Source organism: Ctenopharyngodon idella, chromosome 6 (genome assembly GCF_019924925.1).
Source record: "Ctenopharyngodon idella isolate HZGC_01 chromosome 6, HZGC01, whole genome shotgun sequence".
In the NCBI taxonomy this organism is placed as follows: domain Eukaryota; kingdom Metazoa; phylum Chordata; class Actinopteri; order Cypriniformes; family Xenocyprididae; genus Ctenopharyngodon; species Ctenopharyngodon idella.
In genome coordinates, this window is record NC_067225.1 from 30,549,348 (window position 1) to 30,569,524 (window position 20,177).

The following is a 20,177-nucleotide window of genomic DNA, read 5'->3' on the forward strand; positions in this document are numbered from 1 at the left end:
CCACCTTCTTCCATTGCTCCGTGGTCCAGTTCTGATGCTCCACGTGCAGTTTTGGAGATGCTCTGACCCAGTGGTCAAGCCATCACAATTTGGCCCTTGTCAAACTCGCTCAAATCCTTACGCTTGCCCATTTTTCCTTCTTCTAACACATCAACTTTAAGGACAAAATGTTTACTTGCTGCCTAATATATCCCACCCACTAACGGGTGCCGTGATGAAGAGATAATCAATGTTATTCACTTCACCTGTCAGTGGTCATAATATTATGCCTGATCGGTGTATACAATCTTATGTTGGAAAATTTCCACTTAACTTCAAATGCAGTTTTATTGCTTTCCCAAATAGGAAGTTTGAAATCCCAACTTTACAAGATGAATAGAACGCAGCATAAGTTTCATTATATGTTGTTCTTACAGGGATTTGGTGATCCTAGTGGAGAGCACTGGTTGGGTAATGAAGCCGTTCACCTGATCACCAGTCAAGCCCAGTACTCCCTCCGAGTGGAACTTAAGGACTGGGAGGAGAACAGGTGCCTATGCACTGTATGACAAATTTCAGCTGGCCAGTGAAAAACAGCAGTACAGGTATCACCTAAATACTGTAACAATTAACATTAGTTTTAGGAGATATTTTAGATTACATCACTTAAAAGTTTTTCTCTTTCTCCAGACTCTCAATAGGGAGCTACAGCGGAACATCAGGACAGCAAAGTAGCTTAGCAGCAAACGGCACAGGCTTCAGCACTCGTGACGCTGACAATGATAAGTGCGTTTGCAAGTGCGCCCTCATGATGACCGGAGGTGAGCTACTGCACATTATCTTATTCAAAAACAGAGATTTAAAATATTAAATATGAAAAGCATTATTAAATGCACTGATGCAATATTGCGAAGTTCTTAAAGAAAAGTAGATAATGTGACCACATTTAACCAGCTATTTTTTTCAATGAATAATGGTACAGCATAAAAAACATAGCTTTTTTTTTATTAATATTGCATTGTATTCGAAGTAATAATGGGCTACACGTGTTTTAGGAAAGTCTGACTAATTTTAGTCATTTGGTTCGTTCAGACATTTCATTTAAATTAAGTCATTAAAAAACGATTTGAAGTTTGATTTATCAATTCATTTGATTCCCCCATTTTACGTCTTAATACTTTAATATTTATTGCAATAATTTTGCAAAATAATACATTTAACCAAAAACTGCTGTTTACATGGATATTTAGTATCTGTTTTAGTTCGAGACGCATTACTACCTTAGGTGTGCATTATTTTCTAATAATTCAATGTACTGGAGTCAATTATTCCGCTTATACTACAGTTATCACACCTCAAGACATTGTTCAGATGTTGTATTTCAAGACATTTGTCAGGTTTTTGTCCTTAAAACGCTCTTGAGTGTAGGATTAATTTCTTACGCATCTCATCCCATGCCTTTGTTGCTAATTCCAAAACGTCATTATAGAACTAGTAACGGAGGCTTAAGCCATTGATAGCAGACTAATACAGTTATTAACGCAGTTATGAGAGAGAGAGATTAAGCGTGTGTGAATTACCCGAGTCTGTGCTTCAAGAACAGTGGCGTTATTACCTCGCTAGTGAGAAATGTCACTGTTTTACTGATAAAATCATCAGAGCATTTCTGTGCGTGTGTTTTTCCATACTAATTTGGAAATAATTTGCTGTTTTTATCTTGTTGTTTACTATATTTATTTGCGTGGTCAATGTCAATGTGGGTTTTGGTTCTTTTGCTGTTGTAGGCTGTAAGGACCTTTGAAATAACTGAAATCATTTGGCGATGTGATATGGAACTGTAATGCGGTCAAGACCTGCCTGGAACTACTTTAGCCGCCCGTTTCCCTGAAAATAATTGCACACCTTAGAACATTGGTCAACCAATAAGATTCAAGCATTCAACAGCCCTGTAGTATAAATCAAAAGAAAGAACAGAGCCTCTGTTTTTAAACAACAATAAAAAAATATATATATATTTTATTCTAGCTTCATGCATTCTTTTTTATCAACACTTAAAGGGTTAGTTCACCCAAAAATGAAAATAATGTCATTAATTACTCACCCTCATGTCGTTCTACACCCGTAAGACCTTCGTTCATCTTCGGAACACAAATTAAGATATTTTGATTAAATCCGATGGCTCAGTGAGGCCTCCATTCACAGCAATGGTACTTCCTTTCTCAAGATCCATAAAGGTACTAAAAACATATTTAAAACAGTTCATGTGAGTTCAGTGGTTCTACCTTAATATTATAAAGTGACAAGAATACTTTTTGTGCACCAAAAAAAAAAAAGACTTTTCAACAATATAGTGATGGGCCGAGTTCAAAACGCTGCTTCGGAGCTTTACGAATCGAATCAGTGACTCAGATCTCCTATCAAACGGCTAAACTGCTGAAATCACGTGACTTTGGCGCTCCGAATCACTGATTCGATTCGTAAAGCTCAGAAGCAGTGTTTTGAAATCGGCCCATCACTATATTGTTGAAAAGTCGTTATTTTGGAGAACAAAAAGTATTCTCGTCGTTTTATAATATTAAGGGCGAACTATTGAACTCGCATTAACTGTTTTAAATATGTTTTTAGTACCTTTATGGATCTTGAGAGAGGAAATACCATTGCTGTGAATGCAGGCCTCACTGAACCATCAGATTTAATCAAAAATATCTTAATTTGTGTTCTGAAGATGAACGAAGGTCTTACGGGTGTAGAACGACATGACGGTGAGTAATAAATGACATTATTTTCATTTTTGGGTGAACTAACCCTTTAAATGCGAGTAAGCAACTTTTCGAACAAAAAGCTGAGAAAATCGTGTTTTTGTCAAAGACGCTGGCTGTGTCTGAAATCGCTTACTCTCTTGAGTAGGTACTATTTTGAAAAAGGATTTACTTCCTGACCTACCAGCGTCGGTTGCGTCGCATCACTGCCATTCGCAAATCCTCTCCCATGGCCTCATGGGATAGTAAAATGTTTATCATATGCTGTGCACTCCAGAATCTCACCAGAAGTAGTAGGTCATCCGGGTACTTTTTGCCTACTCTTTTATGAGTGTTGTGAATTCTATACTTCTTTTGTCACTTACTAGGAAAGTATGCGATTTCAGGTGCAGCCTTTGTCTGAATCAGATTCAGAACGATGATCAAAACATAGATCGAGTAGATGGAGTCATCAACACCCCCAAAGCTTCAGTCAAATAGCTCTTTGTGGGTTTGACATTTTTCTCAGTAACTTTAGGCAGTTTTGATTTATATGCTGCTGAATGTTTGATGATCACGTTAGCTTACTTATGTGTAAACAACTTCTGGTTTACGCAGATCTTCTTCTTTCCCTGAAAAACTCATCAGTGGTGGGGAAAGAGTTAATTTTCATTCATCCCACTGATGAAAACATCACCAGAATTGGAACAAAGACCTTGATCTTAGATTATAAACGGTCATTTGACTTAAAATACTTGTTACATAAAGACTAATCTGATTGTAGATGGGCACTCACCAGCGCTTATTGAACGTAAGCCATCTACATTCATATCCTCTCACTCACATTTCTTCAATTGTGGCCTGGATCTGAAGCCGAAACAGTCACGCAAAATCCCTCTGATCCTCTGCTAATCGAAGAAAACGCAACCCCGTCGCGGAATTATGTAAAACACGTCCAGAGTTCAGACCTGCTTTCAGCGCCCGCTATCCAAACAATTTACTTTATGGCTGCACTCGACTGCAGATCCCACACCTCTGGGCTCCAAGATAAACAGCTTTTTAATAGCGTGCATTGCGATTGATTTTGAAAGTTGTTGGAGTTAATTACGGTCGAACCGGCTGGAGACCTTCGAGTGCCCTGTATGTTTGCATTTCAAATGGTAATCAAAAGATCGAAAGATGGATCCATCTGTGCTGACCGTCCAAACTAAACATGCGTTGAGGGAGGTGATACTGATTTAATCAGGGTTAGATAGACGGTGTCCTCTAAGAAGAGTGAAAGTCTGTTTTTTATTGAAGAATCACAGTTTGCTTTGACAGGTCTTGCTGAGACATCGACCGCACAGTGGGAATAACATACTCTTTGAAACACTGACAGACTGCAGAGAGAAAAATAAAAAGATGTAATATAGAGGAGAGAGATGGGTCAAAGGGTTTGGTTGTTTTGAGGAGATGTAATTTTTAAACCTGTCATTATTTGCTCACCCTCATGTCATTCCAAACCCGTATGACTTTCTTTCTTCTGTGGAATGCAAAATAAAATATTTTGTATAATCTCCAGGTTGCTTTTTTTATTCAGCGTTTTGTAAGTCTGTCAAGCTCCAAAAAGGGGCAAAAAGCAGCTTTAAAGTACTATAAAAATATTCCGTACAAATCATGCATTATATTCCTAAGATTTCTGAAGACATATGATTTATGTGAAAAATATAACAACATTTAGGCTTAGTTTTTAAATACTAAACAATTATAAACTTTATAAGCACTTTTTTAACAAAATTCACAGAAGAATTACCTGAAGAATTAAACATAGATGTAAAATCAAGACTGATATTTTAGTATTTTTTATATACTATTAAAGTTTTTATTAAGATTTTTAATTAGATTTTAGTAATTTTGCTATGTGCTTATGAGATTTTATTAGTGTTTTTAAATTATTACCATTTAGGTTTCATATATTTCACTTTTAGTTTTTATTTATTTCCAGTTAGTAATTTTAGTGCTACAACTTAAACTTGCCACGCTCTAAAAAATGCTGGGTTAAAAACAACCCAAGTTGGGTTAAATATGAACAAACCCAGCGGTTGGGTTAAATGTTTGACCAACCTGCTGGGTAGATTAATTTTTAATCATTGGTTGAGTTAAATAAAACTACCCAGCAGGTTGGGCAAACATTTAACCCAACCACTGGGTTAAAACAACCCATTTGCTAGGTTTGTCCATTTTCAACCCAACTTGTGTTGTTTTTAACCCACCATTTTTTAGAGTGTAATCAAGACCTGTGAGCATTAAATTTTAAAATATTATAAATTTGTTTAAAGTATCTCAATCTCTTCTCACTTGTCATTCATTCAGGCTGGTGGTTTGATGCTTGCGGTCTGTCCAACCTTAATGGAATCTACTACACCGTGGGTCACAACATCCGCAAGCTCAATGGCATTAAGTGGCATCACTTCCGAGGACCCAGCTATTCGCTCCAGTCCACTTCAATGATGATCCGACCAGCTGATTTCTGACGTGAATGAAGCTTGTCATGTTGTCTGAATGACAGGACTTCAAGCAGCTTGCTTTAGGACATAAAAGCAACGAGGTAGAGACAGATAAAGATGTCATTTAATGGATGAATGGTGAAGAATGGAGCTGGAGCGGATAAAAAAGCGATCGGACTGAAAATTCAGCTTCATTCCAAAAATCTTTTTACACATGCAAACATGCTTCACCTTCACAGCTGAATTCATGTGTCGCTCATAACCCAAAACATTCTCAATGATGGCCATGGCGACTTTCGTTGTACTCTCATGGAACATTGTTTGTGGCATGAAAAAATTCCAAAGGAATACCTTTCGAACTTTACGAGACTAAAGGCTCACGAGCCTCACTAGATTCCAGAACTGTTCTGGATGTTCCAGAGGAATATCAGAGGCTCCTTCATGTCTGAGAGGTTTTATACTATTTTGTAAAAGATAATAGCTGTTAACTACTTAGCGAGGTAGTTGACTAAGTAGATACACTACTGTTGAAAAGTTTGGGGTTGGTAAGAATTTTTTTTTTTTAAAGAAAATGCTCACTAGGGCTGCATTTATTTGATAAACAATGTAATAAAATAGCAATATTTTGAAATATTATTTCAATTTTAAATAGCTGTTTTCTATTTGAATGTCATTTAAAATATAATTTATTCCTTGTGATGCAAAGCTGAATTTTCAGCATAATTTACTCCAGTCTTCAGTGTCACATGATCCTTCAGAAATCATTCTAATATGCTGATTTGCTGCTCAAGAAACATTTATTATTATTATCAATGTTGAAAACAGTTGTGCTGCTTAATATTTTTGTGGAAACCATGATACTATTTTTTTTTTTTTTTCAGGATTCTTTGATAAATAAAAAAGTTCAAAAGAACTGCATTTATTTGAATATGTATATATTATTGACCCCAAACTTTTGAACTGTAATGTAGCTAACTAGCAAGACAACTAGTCAGATAGATAGAGACATTGCATCATTTTGTGTGTATTTTTAATAACTGGATATTTTATATATTTTGCATCTTTCTTTTTTAAGTGCTCATTAGGCCCGAAACGTTCTCTACACAGGTATGTGAACACAAACGCTTCTAGCTGCACAAGCTTTGGCCGTCGTTACATTCTGAAATGTGTTAGAACACAATTTAATATGCATCACATTCTTAGCATTGCTGTAAGGGGCACTTTAGTGGGCATTAGCTTAAACGGCCTTGCTTACTGTCTTGGCAGAGCAACAGTTTAAAGAAAATCTTGCTTGGCAAGTTATTTGTATTTGGCATGATTTGAAGGTAACTCTAATGCCCTCTTGAGTACAGAGGTTTGTTTAAAGCAATGCAAAATCAATGTGTTGCATTTGTGTAATTACATAAAGGGTGTTGTTGTACCCATGCGATTTTTATGTTTTATTTGTAAGAGAAAGATACTATATTTTGTTTACTGGTGTTCCATGTAACCTGATGTTCCCATTTGAAAAATATATCATTTTTTTTTAGGAGGATGCACTTTAAGGAGCTCAGTACGAGGATCGTGGTTAGACAGCAGATACGCTGATAGAAGTTGACTGTTCCTACAACTGTACAATATGAACAATGCTATTAGTTGCTGCTGTGGTATATACATGAATACATTCTGAGCATAACCCTTTCAACATGCATTATTACCTTCTGACCATGAACCTTTCATCACATATCATTGCTGTTTGATAATAAACCCTTCAGATCAGTTCTGGAGTCAAACTGGATAACAGCTTTTCAACAGGTCCAGGTTTATTTTACTCTCCTGAACAAGAAGTTGAAGACGCCAAAGGCTTTCCTGTCTTTTTGTGGTTCAGACTTCCTAGTTCATAGTGTTTTTATTTAACTAAAATTCCATTTTTCTGCCAAGAACAGCAGGAGCATATGAAAGACATTCCCCCTTGATCACTCTTTATTCGCTTTGTAAAAATGTCAATTTGTCATGTCATATTAATTCTTTTTTGTTTCGTTTTGTTTTAAGAGGTCTACATGAGCAATAAAGTGCTTCTTATATATCTTTGGTGCATTTTTTGGTCACATGTATCAATCAGTTTCATACTGTATTAGATGATCTAACATTTCGCTGAAGTCAGTGGTAACATCATGCATGATATTTATACTATATTTAAAGAATTTCATTGATTGATCTTTAGGCTATGTTCACACTGTACATTTTTTGGACTGACAACCGCAGGTGTGAGAGTCTCGAAGTGTCCCGTTCACACAGTTCTCGAATACTGTCTGTATGAACATGCAACTTATTCTCTTATCAGTAACCATAGAGACAGTGACCAATATGATATCAAAGTCTTATCACTTTTGACACGACAAGAGTCCAACTGAGTCGCGAGTTTATCCGTCAAATCTTCATTAACCGACATAAGTTTCGATGTAAACAACACGCGCTAGCCGGACACATTTAACCGTTGCACTGGCGTCTCGCGCATCAAGGCATTTGAGTCGCGCATAGAGCACAAAACAAACGGGAGCCGCTCCGGTGGATAACAGTGACTGGATCCAGAACCTTCAGATGACACACAGCTCATATCTCCATTGCTGTAAGTTACTGAAAGTGAAACCACACACGAAACCCCTTTTTTAACCCCTTGAACGTAACCGTGTTAAATACAGCAGGACTGACAACGTAGGCTATTCTGTTGCTGTGTGAACCTGGCCTAATAATCATGCTGCATAGAGGTGCTGATTGCATTATAATGGCGTGACAAAAACGTGTCAAATGTCAAACCCTTCACTAATGAGCTCCTTTTACACTTCTAAGAGCCTCCAAAAAGAATCGGGAAACAGTAAATCATCTATGAAATATTAGAGAATTATATATGGTGCTTGCACATAAGTTTGTCATAATACAAGGCTACTTCAAAATGGCGGTCGATGAAGAAAGATGCTTTTTGGAAACAAATGGTGCAGTTACAACATCTGCCAGCGGGGCAGACTGAGCCACGCTAACCAGGAGAATGTCTATAGCCTATATATTTTTTTTTTTTTACATTTTTAAAAATTATTTATAGGATTTTAACGCATTTATATAACACGAGTAGAGAGAATATGATTCTTCTTGTGAGCACATGCACAAACCCTTGCACTAGTGTTCTAGTCAAGACCACCTAAACCGAGAACAAGACCAATGTGTGCTGAGACCAAAACCATGGCAGGGCGAGACCGAGTCAAGACCAAGACCAGACCAGCACTCTTTAAATTCATCGAAAAGATCCACATTTACTGCCTGAGTGATGTCTTATATTTAATCAATAGGTACAATTAGAATAATAAGACACCATATAGAGCTGTTACCAATCAAATGAAATCACTAACAACAAAAATCAGATGTGGCACAAGTTGCATCTAAATTGATACAATTACAACTGCATAAATAATGTTGAGATTGTTGTTTTAAAAATAACAGTTTAGTATCTATTGAATGTTTGTAATTCAATATCACGTTTTCAATCATATGTTATTTTAATATAAAAATCAAGTACTTTTTTGCAATAATACCTTGAATTTTGTGGGCATTTGTATTCGTTTTGATGACCTTTTTGGCACAATGCCTCATTGAATTCTGACCTGGCACAACAAAAGCAATCAAATTAGAAGTTATTGATTGCATTTGAAGCAGGAACTTTTATATCCAATTGCAGTAAGGATGTTCACAAATAAATCAGACAATGCACCGGCAATTTAGTGATATTCCCGCAGATGTTGTGGTCTTGATTGGTCTTGAATTAAAATCCTGAGTCCTCTTAGTCTAAGTACAAATGCGGTCGAGATTCAAGAGACCAAGGCCTTCAAAAAATGGTCTCGAGACACTACCTTGCACTACAACTATGATCTGTTATGTGTTTCCATTGCGCTGTTTTGTGGTGATGATGTAATCGAAAACAAAAAACAATAAATAAAAGCAAATTTAAGATGTTTGGTCACCTGTGCACAAGATATGTAAGATGCTTGAGACAAAGCTTAATAGATGTACATACCACAAAAAGTACCTAGAAAGCATCCAAACAGAAGCCTATAGAAATTCTGTTCAATTCAAAAAGATAGGATCAATCAAAGATAGGAAATGTTAGACTAGTCAACCTTGCCAACACCATTCAGCAAAAATGGTTCTTGTTTTCATGAGCAGTTATTCTCTAGCTCCATCTGCTGACCAGCCCAGTCACATCAACTCTGTGATATCAATTTACCATGACATATGCCACATCAAAAGACTCAGGACCACAGCATGAACTCTGGTTATTCTAAATGTTTATGAAATATGTATCTATATCTATACCAGTTTCAGCAGGTTTGCAGGTCTGGTTGAAGACTGTGGGTTGTACATATAGGTCAGAGCAGTACTGCATGTCAAATGAATTTGGCTCTTTTATATCATTCACCCTCTCTTGTTCCTTCTCTCTCTCCTTCTCACCCTCCCTTCCTCCTCCGACCTCTATTCTGTCTCTTTTTTTGCTCTGCCCCTCCAGCTTTTGTTCCTCTGCAGAAGCTAGAGGGAAATCTAGGTTATAATGTCTACACAACAGAAAATTATCTTAGGTTATTGCATTTCTGTTTGACTAATCTTTATAATACATATATTTAACAAGATACTAAGACAGGATACCAAAAGATCATATCATTTTGAAGTGCCATAATGATGTTCTTTAAAAATCAGAAGGTCAGACTTCACCAGTAGGGGGCAGATGGTGACAGTGGTTTATTAGAATGGTGAAATGACCAAAGATTACCAGGGTCACTGATGTTGTGCAGTACGTTTTCATTTTCCCATCGTATGTCTTAACAAATTGCATAAAATATGCATAAACATACAAATATTAAAGATTGAAATCATGTATCACAATTAAGTGAGCATAGATGTGAGTTTTAAATAACTGTGCTGGTTTGAGCAGATAGCCTACTGTAATTTTGTCATAGTTGCATTTCTAACATGAAAAGCTGACTATTTATTGAGAAATATTTCAATATTTCCAATATAATAGACGTTTCTTCATTTGTTTCTCTCTTTACTCAAACTGTTTCAAGCAAAAACATTGCTTTAATCGCTAATCATTCAAATTATATCACTTTCCATCCTGGTTGTCTCTTTTGTAATATCCCTTTAAATTACAAAAAGCTGTTTCCTAATGACATCATCCTCCAGGAAGTGACATCATTTTGGAGGGAAAACAACAGTGCAAACATTAGTAGGTATTAGTGGTTTGATTTGATGAGTTCTGTGATGTTTTGTGGTATTTGTCTCACTCTAATATATATCATGGTGTCTGATAAAATTACAGAAATCAGCTTGATAATTTCAAAGTTAACTTTCAGTCCGCAAATGTTCTTGATATTGTGTAAATAAGCAAGTTATGATTGATAAAGCTTGATCAGAGTGTACAATACTTTTAAAAATGTACAGTAAAGCACTTACAATTCACATCTCTTGAAAAGAAAGGTTCCATAATTGGTTTTTAGCAGATATTTGTTTCCCCAAAAAGCATTTCAGTAAATAATACTTAAAATAAACATTTTATTTTCTTCATGTGAAGAACATCTTAATAATCTAAAGAACCTTTTCCACTATAAAGAAACGTTTGTGGAATGGAAAGGTTAAATGGATGTTAAAGGATCTTCATGGAACCATCAATGCCAATAAAGAACCTTTGTTTTTAAGAGTATATGGTAGTGGGTTTGAGCAATTCAGATATGTACTTGTTAAAATGCTTATATTAATTCTTCAATGCAAATTGAGTTATGCGAGCTGTAAAGTTTACATGGTCATAATGGGGTTAAAATATTGCATGTAACTTTGGATTCATAAAGAAGGTTAATTATCAGTCTCATGTCAAATACGTGTTTGTTTGACTTTAGCGTGAAACAGAACCATATATTGTAAACAGAACCATACTTGTTTGACGTGCGAGAACCAATGAGGTTCATTCTTGTGTGTTATGCATCACGTTTGAGCTTCCGCAAGAGCCAATGAGGTTTGTTCTCGCGTGTCAAAGCAAGTAGAGTTGAGCTTCTGTTTATGTTCACTGATCAATGTTTATATGTGAATAAATACCTAAATTCAATCTGTCCATTATATTAGGTGATCAAGTCTCTTTAGAAAATGTGGCCTAACGATTAGTTTTACTATCTCTTTATGAACTTTTTGAAGCGTCAAAGTGGTAGTTATGTGGCTGTCTGTGGAGGGACAGAAAGCTCTCAGATTTTATTAAAAATATCTTAATTTGTGTTTTGAAGATGAAAGAAATTCTTATGGGTTTGGAACGACATGAGGGTGAGTAAATGATGACTATTTCCACCCATTATTTTCATTTTCATTTTTAGGTGGACTATTCCTTTAACCTTAATTTAGTCAGGTAGTAACTAGGAAGTGAACGTAAGCACAATTCACCCTGGGCACCTTGTCACTGATGTCCCATGTGCCATTAACATGGAAAATTGCCTGCAATGTTGGCATGCTAAACACTTTTCCAAAACAGTGGTTGGTAATGCAGCTGTCCCGTCCCATCATTCTTAAAGCAGGGGGTCTGTACATGCACTCGGCTTTAGCTATTCTAGATTGATCGTAAACATTCTAGCTCAGGGGAGGCTGAGGATACCGAGACTATGGTGCTGTTTGAATCTATTTTTGTGTAGTTTAATGTATCACGGCTGCTTTGATGTTAGTCTGTTTTCATGCATTCTTACATACTTGCTGATGCATAATTTTAGAACTGGATAATGAAGTCTTTTATACTGTCTGCTTATGTAAGTGCATTCATTCTAGTATTTAACATGTTGTACATATATTTATCCTTCTTGCAGTATAATGTCAGACATATAAGAGTAAAAAAAATGGCAATTTTACTGGCTAAAAATACCCTCATCTTTTTATTTTACTTAGACATGATAATATGTTTAATGCCATGGTATTCTTTGAAGTACCATGGTTTAAGCATATTTTTTTATTATTATTATTTTGAGATATATATATATATATATATATATATATAATGAAATTCATGCACCATGGTTTATATGGAAAAACATGATACAATGGAAGTACCATACTATTTTAAGTGAAGTTTCTTATAAATGGATGTTATTGGACCATCAGAGTGTATTTAGAAATGTGATGTCACTCTATCATCAATAACTTATTAGCACTTCACCACTGACAAACTGATTCATTAGGGTTGAATTATACATGAACCATATCAGATGAATGTCATAATGAAAATGTTGGATATCTCACTATTTTTAATATATTTTTGCCAATATCTACATTCCTTTTCTTCATATTTCTTCAGAATTGAATAGGAAAGTATGAATTGTTTGCTAATGAATATATATGACGTGTTAGGGTGAATAAATGGATGGTAGTATTTAAATAGCGCTGATGTTCATGTGTGACATCAAAACCACATGACAGTGACAGAATGATGTTTACATTACTGAGATGTATTTGTGTATTATCTATATTTGCCTTTGTCAACAATGAGGCAAAGAAACGTGTGTCCAAGCTGGTTTATTTGCTTTTACATGGATCAGCATAATGGCTGGCTGTTCATTTGAAACACCGTGTACTTGGTAATGTTAATAACCTTGCCTTGGCACATACTGTTTGATAATGAAAATAGCACAGTAGAGCACACATATAATTAAACTGTATGATGAATTAAACATATGTTATGGACTTTTTAAAAAAAACATTAATTCACACTGTGCTGCTGTATGTTTCTATTAGTGTTTGTACGTCGTATTAGGCAATACTAGACATGACACTGTTTTTAAATTTAGCATTTGTCCCCCTCACCTTTCATTACATGTTTCCAGTCTGCTGTCCAAGAGGTTATAAAGTAAATATACGCAGGGGCTATTACAGGCAAATCGATAAATCATTCAAATTATGCGGAGGCCTCTCAAGGGGTGACGTGACTGACTCACACTGTGTCTAACACAAACACAGACCCTGTGATCTCACATGCAGGTGAATCTCACGTCTGTCAAGAACATGTGTGATCAAAAGAAAGAAATAAGAATATATATTACATAAAGAAAATAAAGCCTATTTTTAGGACAATATGTTTTTTTTATGCATTGTGAAATTCTCATTACCTTCTGCAAAAATATTTCATAGTCATTACTGTAATGCAAAAGAGAGAGATTGTTTAGACCATATATTATTCGTACAATTCAGCATGCCTTTAAATGCGTAGTAGTTTGTTTTATTTTAGTATATCTGTGTGTGTAAGCTACATGATTGCATAATTTTAACTGTGTGCAATGCACTATAGACATTTTTCCATTTCTGCTTTCATTTCACAGCTCAGGATAGTCAATGGTGATGGGTTTGGGACTGCATTTGTTCTTATGGTGCCATCAACCAATCAGCATTGTCCATGAAAATACGACAGCATGCAGATCATAGATGTTGGAGGATGTATGGGGCAGCCGAGGAGCTGTAGTTGACATTAGGAATTCTGACAGGTATCTTTCTCCTGGTATTACAGACCTCCTTGGTACAAACTGGTATATGCTTGATTATACGGGTTTGAACTTTGTTTTGCATTTGCAGTTTTTAATTAACAATTGCAGAAGGAGAAAAAGGTCTTTTATGGCTAGAAAATATACTTTATGCAAAAACTTGACCAGTGTGGCGTAACAAACCTCCATCCTCAAGGGGGCGATAGAGGTACCTTCAGATGTCTGTGCAGTTAAACTGTATGTGTTGTTCCCCAAGCAAGCTGCACAAGTCCTGAAAAGTGAAGCCAAATGCGTCTCGATTGCCCCCAGGTGGTTGGTCCCAGTATAGGTCATAAACCCCACCCTCTCCATGTAACGTAATGGGACGTGAGACAAGCTAAACAATTAAATTACACTTCAGATAATTTTTTTTCAAAGATGGTTTCTGTCATGCTGATGTAAGTTCAAGCCTTCGTTTTTTTTTTTTTTTTAATAAGTTAGTTATTTGATGCTATAAAAACGGCGGTGTGACGTCATAATTGACAGCTTCTCTGAGAGAAGTAGTCACTGAGGCACTAACAGACTTTTTTTCAGGATTTTCGGGAGGAGATTGGAGCTTAAACTTTAATTTCTACATTTCCAGAACAGTTTATTTCACACCGACATAATGAGTTGTTCTGCAGTAAACTGTAATAACCGATTCTGCGGGAGTGTGGGCGGGGACTTGATAGTGTGTGACTCCACTTCATGCTCTAGTTGCATACTAGTATACAACTGAAGCTATAGGTTGTGAAATCAAGCATTCCTCATTTTTATTGTTTTTAGTTGGCTTATGTACTAGCATAGCATTTTAGCCTGATTAGCCTGCTAGCTTAGCTTATATTATATTAGGTATGTTTTTTGCCATATAGTTCAAAATTACATGTTTCAGATTAATGATGTTTGTGTGTACTTAGCATGACAATTAGTTTATTAAAAATGTATAATAGTAATATTATATACCATACCACATTGCTATTATTGTGCAAAATGAATATTAAATTACTTTTACAGAACATAGTATGTTGCAACAATCCTTATCCTTATATAAAAAAATACATTTTTAGGCATGGTTGTGTTTCCAGATTGTTTTATTATGCAATACATAGGCATTCATTTTATATTTCGAGCATGTTGTTTGTGCACTTAATGTAATAAACATCGTACAGTAGTGAAATAGGTTATAAAGGAGACCCGATTCCTGGGGGGACTCGATTTCTCATGACAGCGGCTTCACTTTTCTACAATGGAAGAGAGTGGAGGTACATCGTCCATATTTTTTTTTTTTTACAGTCTATGGTTGTTCCAGATTCGTTCAGGAAAATTAAAATGACAATGTATAAAATGCAGCATGATATTAGATGCGGTCCATCAAAAAAAACAAATTATTTGTAGCGCTTTCCTGCAGATTGCTTTTGATCAGTACATTGTGACAGGCTGCAGATTTTATGGAAGAGAATTAGTTTAGTTTTGCATAGGAAGAAATGGTTGTGAAAGGCAAAATCTGTTTGTAAAAGAAAAATCACATGCGTGATAATCTGTCAAATCTCATCAGACGTGTTCAACAAAGCACAATCAGTGACTTCAGTGTGCATGCGGTCGGGGGTCGCGACACGCTCCCGAAGCAGACCTGATTGCATCTATTGATATGAGAAAGAACACGAGAAAGAAAAGCAGTAGACAAAAAAACGGAATCAAGATTCAGAATGAGAAGGGGGAAGATGGGGAGGTGAGAAGGAAAAATTGAGAGGGAGGGTTTATTTTAGAGCATGTTCACGTCTTGAACAGGTGCTGCTGCGTGCTGAGAGTGTCTGAGGACAGTTTGAGTATCTGATCTGAGTCATACACAGATATGACTCACAAACCACACCAGTCCTTATCAACACACATAGAAAGAAAGAGAGAGAGAGAGAGGAGGGACGTCTGGGTGTCTTTTAACACCTTTTGCAGTACCTGGTGACAGTCTCTTATGTAAGCTTTGTATTTTTGGTTTAATTCAGACTCATTGGATGGCTAAATTAGGTGGGCCATGTGGTAAAATGGCATCTACTTCTAGAGCGCTCTGAGAATGCTGAAGCTCTTTTAAGAATATAACTGTAGATCCAAGCGCCAAGCCTTACAAAATGTTCAGTGTTACAGTAATGGTATCAGATGGTAACATCTACTTTGGACTGACATATTTCATACAGTAGCATTTTAATATTTCTGCTCCTCTGAGAAATTTGTTTTATTCTGTTGATTCCTTTGTTAAAGGTAGGGTAGGCAGGCAATTTCGAAGAGGCTAGCTTTGAAAGCATAAGATCCCACCCTCCCTTCAGAGCGCTCTCCAAAACCACGCCTCCTCCAAAAGACAGACAGAGTCTGCAAAGCGTCACGAGAGACGGCGTTAAATCACCTCGTCTCAAAGCACATAACATTACAATAATAATGAATGTAAACAACTTACAGAGCTCTTACTTGTACCACCTGACTGCTGCAGATTCATTTCGGCGTTGATAGTGTTGACATGGAAATACGTATGTTGACAGGACATTTTATCATTCAGACCGAATGCAATGACTGGATGAAATTCTTTTGGTAATGAGACTTCCACAGAATATATATGTACATTTTCTATTAGTCTATTATTGATTCCTATCAGGATGTATTTCAAAGAATACCATGGTATTAACATGGTTAATACCATAATGTTCTTTTATACTTTTTTTTTTTTTTTTTTTGGCTAGGGTAGGTAATAAAAACCATATTAATTTCATGTACCATAGTATTACCATTGTACAAATCCAAAACACCATGTCTACCATGGTATCGGATGCATAGATTATTTTCGGACATATACCATGGTATAACCATGGTAATTTCTGGACCATCTTGGGGTTATAAAAGTGAGTTTTTAATATTTTCATATGCTATGGTCTGTCATGTATTGATATGATTCTTCAAAGAACAGCATGATACATATACAGTATTTAAAAAACTTGATTGATTGATTGATTGTACAGTGCCCAAAAATACATGGTAATTCCATTGTACTCAGTGATACTTTTGTTAGTAAAACTAAAATTAATCTGGCTTGTGAATTGAAATATTCAGTTCATCTGTGTCATACAAAAAAGTAGAGTTGGTATATGAGAGAAAGAGAGAGAAGCAATAAAAGAAAGTAATGCAGCTATATTATGGTGACAGCACGACAAGCTTGTCATACCAAAGCTACTGACAAAGCAGGGTAAAAATATTGTGGTGAATATATAGTTCAAGGGTACATTTTGTAGGTCATGTTGTCTGTTAATAGAACAAAGACAGAAATACAAAGTGACTTCAACTAGCTTATGTCATTCTAATATTATTGCTACGTGGTAACCCATTATTAATAGAGTCCATTCATCATGTTTCAACAACAAAAAAATATAGTTCTTCATTCATAACTTTATCCTGAGGAATTGCTTGATGAGACCGGGTCCAAAACGTGGTACTTTTTGCTAGCATTGGCTAACCACAATGTGTGAACATAAATAACATTTAAAACATAAGCATTTGGTTTTCCTATACATTCAAAGCATCGTTTAGAATGAAATATTACAAAATCAACCATGTTTTTGCTGGTAAGCATAAGCAGAGACAATTAGCGATACAGCTGTGTGCTAACTCTGTGCTAAAATGCAGGGTTGGCTTGTTTACGAGGACCAAACGGAGTGCAAGGACACTAATTGTCTCATCCAAGCTGGTTTCTAATGATACCCAAGCTGTCAAACCACTACTGCTGTGTGCGCTAAAGCTAGTTGCACTGACATGTAGTGCTGTCAATGAAAAGACTGACTACTGTGCAGGGCTAACGTCACAGTGTAGCACAGTGTTGATTAGCCGATTACTCATGGTCTGTTAATGAGACGACTGTGTTAAAGAAGAAATGATTCCATGTGCAGTTCAATCTTTGCGCTAATGCCCCAGTGAGATTAGAAATCCATTCAAGTTATTATTGGAAAACAGAGTTGAATGTCAGCTTGTTGCATTTATTATAAAGCACATTTATTGTAATGTGTTTTTCGATGCTAATAGCTTTATCATTTGGTGTCAAGTCACTGTGAGTTGTTTACGTCTAGGACAACAGAGTCTTAATAGAGTTCTCCGTTGTTACATGTAAAGGATTAGTTCACTTCAGAATTACCTAATTTCCTGATAATTTACTCACCCCCATGTCATCCAAGATGTTCATGTCTTTCTTTCTTCAGTCGAAAAGAAATTATGTTTTTTGAGGAAAACATTCCAGGATTTTTTTTCCATACAGTGGACTTCACTGGGGTACAATGAGTTGAAGGTCTAAACTGCAGTTTCAGTGCAGCTTCAAAGGGCTCTACACAATCCCAGGCGAGGAATAAGGGTTATCTAGCGAAACGATCGGCCATTTTCTAAAAAAAAATACTAATTTATGTACATTTTAACCACAAATGCTCATCTTGCACTAGCACTGCGATGAGCCACGCATTATGTAATCACATTGGAAAGGTCACACGTGACGTAGTACTGAGCAAGTGTTTACAAAGCAATCGTGAAAGTCAAATGGCCTTTACAAAAAAAAAAGGTAAAACAACGATGTCGGACAATTTTGAAGTTGGTGGAGAAAATGAGAAAATGAACTAATCCTTTAAGTATGTAAATATGCAGAGGTACAAATGAGATGTGAGAGTTGCGCTGGAAGGCAAGATTTTTATTAAATAACAAATACATTTCAGAAATTTCAGGATGATTATGGTCTTGGAAGAACCTGATGAGAAAATGTTTGAGTTTATATTGAGATTTACATATTTTGGATTTGATGTGATGTCGAAATCTCTTCTGAAAAAGTAGACAAAAGTCTCCATTTGTTCTTAATATAATCTTATTGTTGAGATTAACAGTTGCAATATTAAAGCTATTACTGAGATATCAATATACCTCCTTTGTTATTTTCTTCCCAAGGAAAGCCATTTATGTCTCCGAATGAGTTAAATGTGAATTGTCTTAGGGTTGTGAATGTCTTGCATTTACAGATACATTAGGAGACGCTACATTGGCCAGTCAGTGAAGCTTTTAATAAGCATTAATGTGAGTGTGTTGAGCTGCATTGTGAGCCAGTAAGTGCATCCAGCTGGTGGTGTTATCGGTGATATAAGTGACGGTTTCTTTCCTCGGTACACTCCTCCGTATGTGAGTCACCAAAAGCCAGAGGAAGCAGGAAGAGACGAGAACAACACCCAAAATGACAGTCGTTTTATTTTTGTCCCCAAAGACTCAGGGATCTTGTGTGGGAGCTAAAAACAAGCAAAGACATTTATGAGACGGAAATATATTTATCGCACGTGGATTTCTGATAATCCTTAAGCAATTAAGGTATAGAATCACTTTGAGTTATCTAGGGCAGCTTTCACATTAGCCTGTTGTATAAGGCAGTGCAAACTGGGTCTCAGCTGGTTCTCAATTGGTTTTGCACCATAACACAGATTACAAATGGCGACCCATCAAAGTACCAAAAGTAAACAAAAATGTCTTTAAAATTATACATTGAAAATTTGAAATGTATTAATATTACCATTCATGAGCTATGCAAAGCTATAATGACCAAAGCTGAATAAGAAAAATGTCAATTTTGGTTTGTAAATATCTCCCGAATATCGATTTTTAGAGACATTATTTATCCTTTGATTAAATGTTTTTAAGCATTATTTATTTTACTATCCTAACTATGCACGATTATATGGCCAGTTGCATGTTATTATTTAAAATTAGCTCTCGGTGACCTTATCAGAACAGATCTGCAGCCCATTTTTTGGGTTTGAGCACACCAATTATTCACCACTGCGTTACACATTATTTCTGCAGTTCAGCAGTAATCTGTTGTTTAATGGTTAACCTTATGAAAGTGTCTAGCAGATTAATACTCCTAATCACCATTTTATCAGCGAAGAAGTATAAATGAAACAGAGTGGATGTGCAAATCCAAGGCTCATCCTAAGTTTTCCCTCAGCACGACTCCTGCTTAAAATAGCTTGGCTTGCGGTTTAAGAACAGGCCTGTGTATCAATCAACAGAAGCGCGCACATGCACAATTCAACACCCGGTCTGCAAAAATAGATCATCGCACTGAGTGCTGGCACGTTGTACAAAAATATGCCATGGCAGTGGAGAAGAGCATGCATTTGTAGCCGTTTCATCAGGATTTATAGATGTCTTTGAGCAGTTTTAGTGTTTGATGAGGTCATGTGTGCATCTAAAACAAGAGACACAGTCAGGTGGGATGTCATGAGTGATTTTTGCATGGTTGCACAGTTGGACAAAAGTGTTTTTGGTTGGTCATCATGTGGCCACCTGTTATTCCACTGGGAAAATTCCATTAGCATGTTTAGGGTCATGGTGACCATGCAAGTCACACCGCCCACCTCAGAGGACACTTCCTC

At 36.2% G+C, this 20,177-nt stretch overlaps 1 protein-coding gene across 1 annotated transcript in view; it reads left to right on the plus strand.

The window, feature by feature from the left end:
• angpt4 (angiopoietin 4) overlaps positions 1-7,268 on the plus strand; it is a 41,182-nt gene extending 33,914 nt beyond the window's left edge. Inside the window, 4 exon segments of the mRNA XM_051897887.1 lie at positions 417-530; positions 532-584; positions 670-800; positions 5,070-7,268. Coding sequence (XP_051753847.1) covers positions 417-530; positions 532-584; positions 670-800; positions 5,070-5,230 — 459 coding nt within the window. The 3' untranslated portion in view covers positions 5,231-7,268.
• Positions 7,269-20,177: the final 12,909 nt, after the last annotated feature.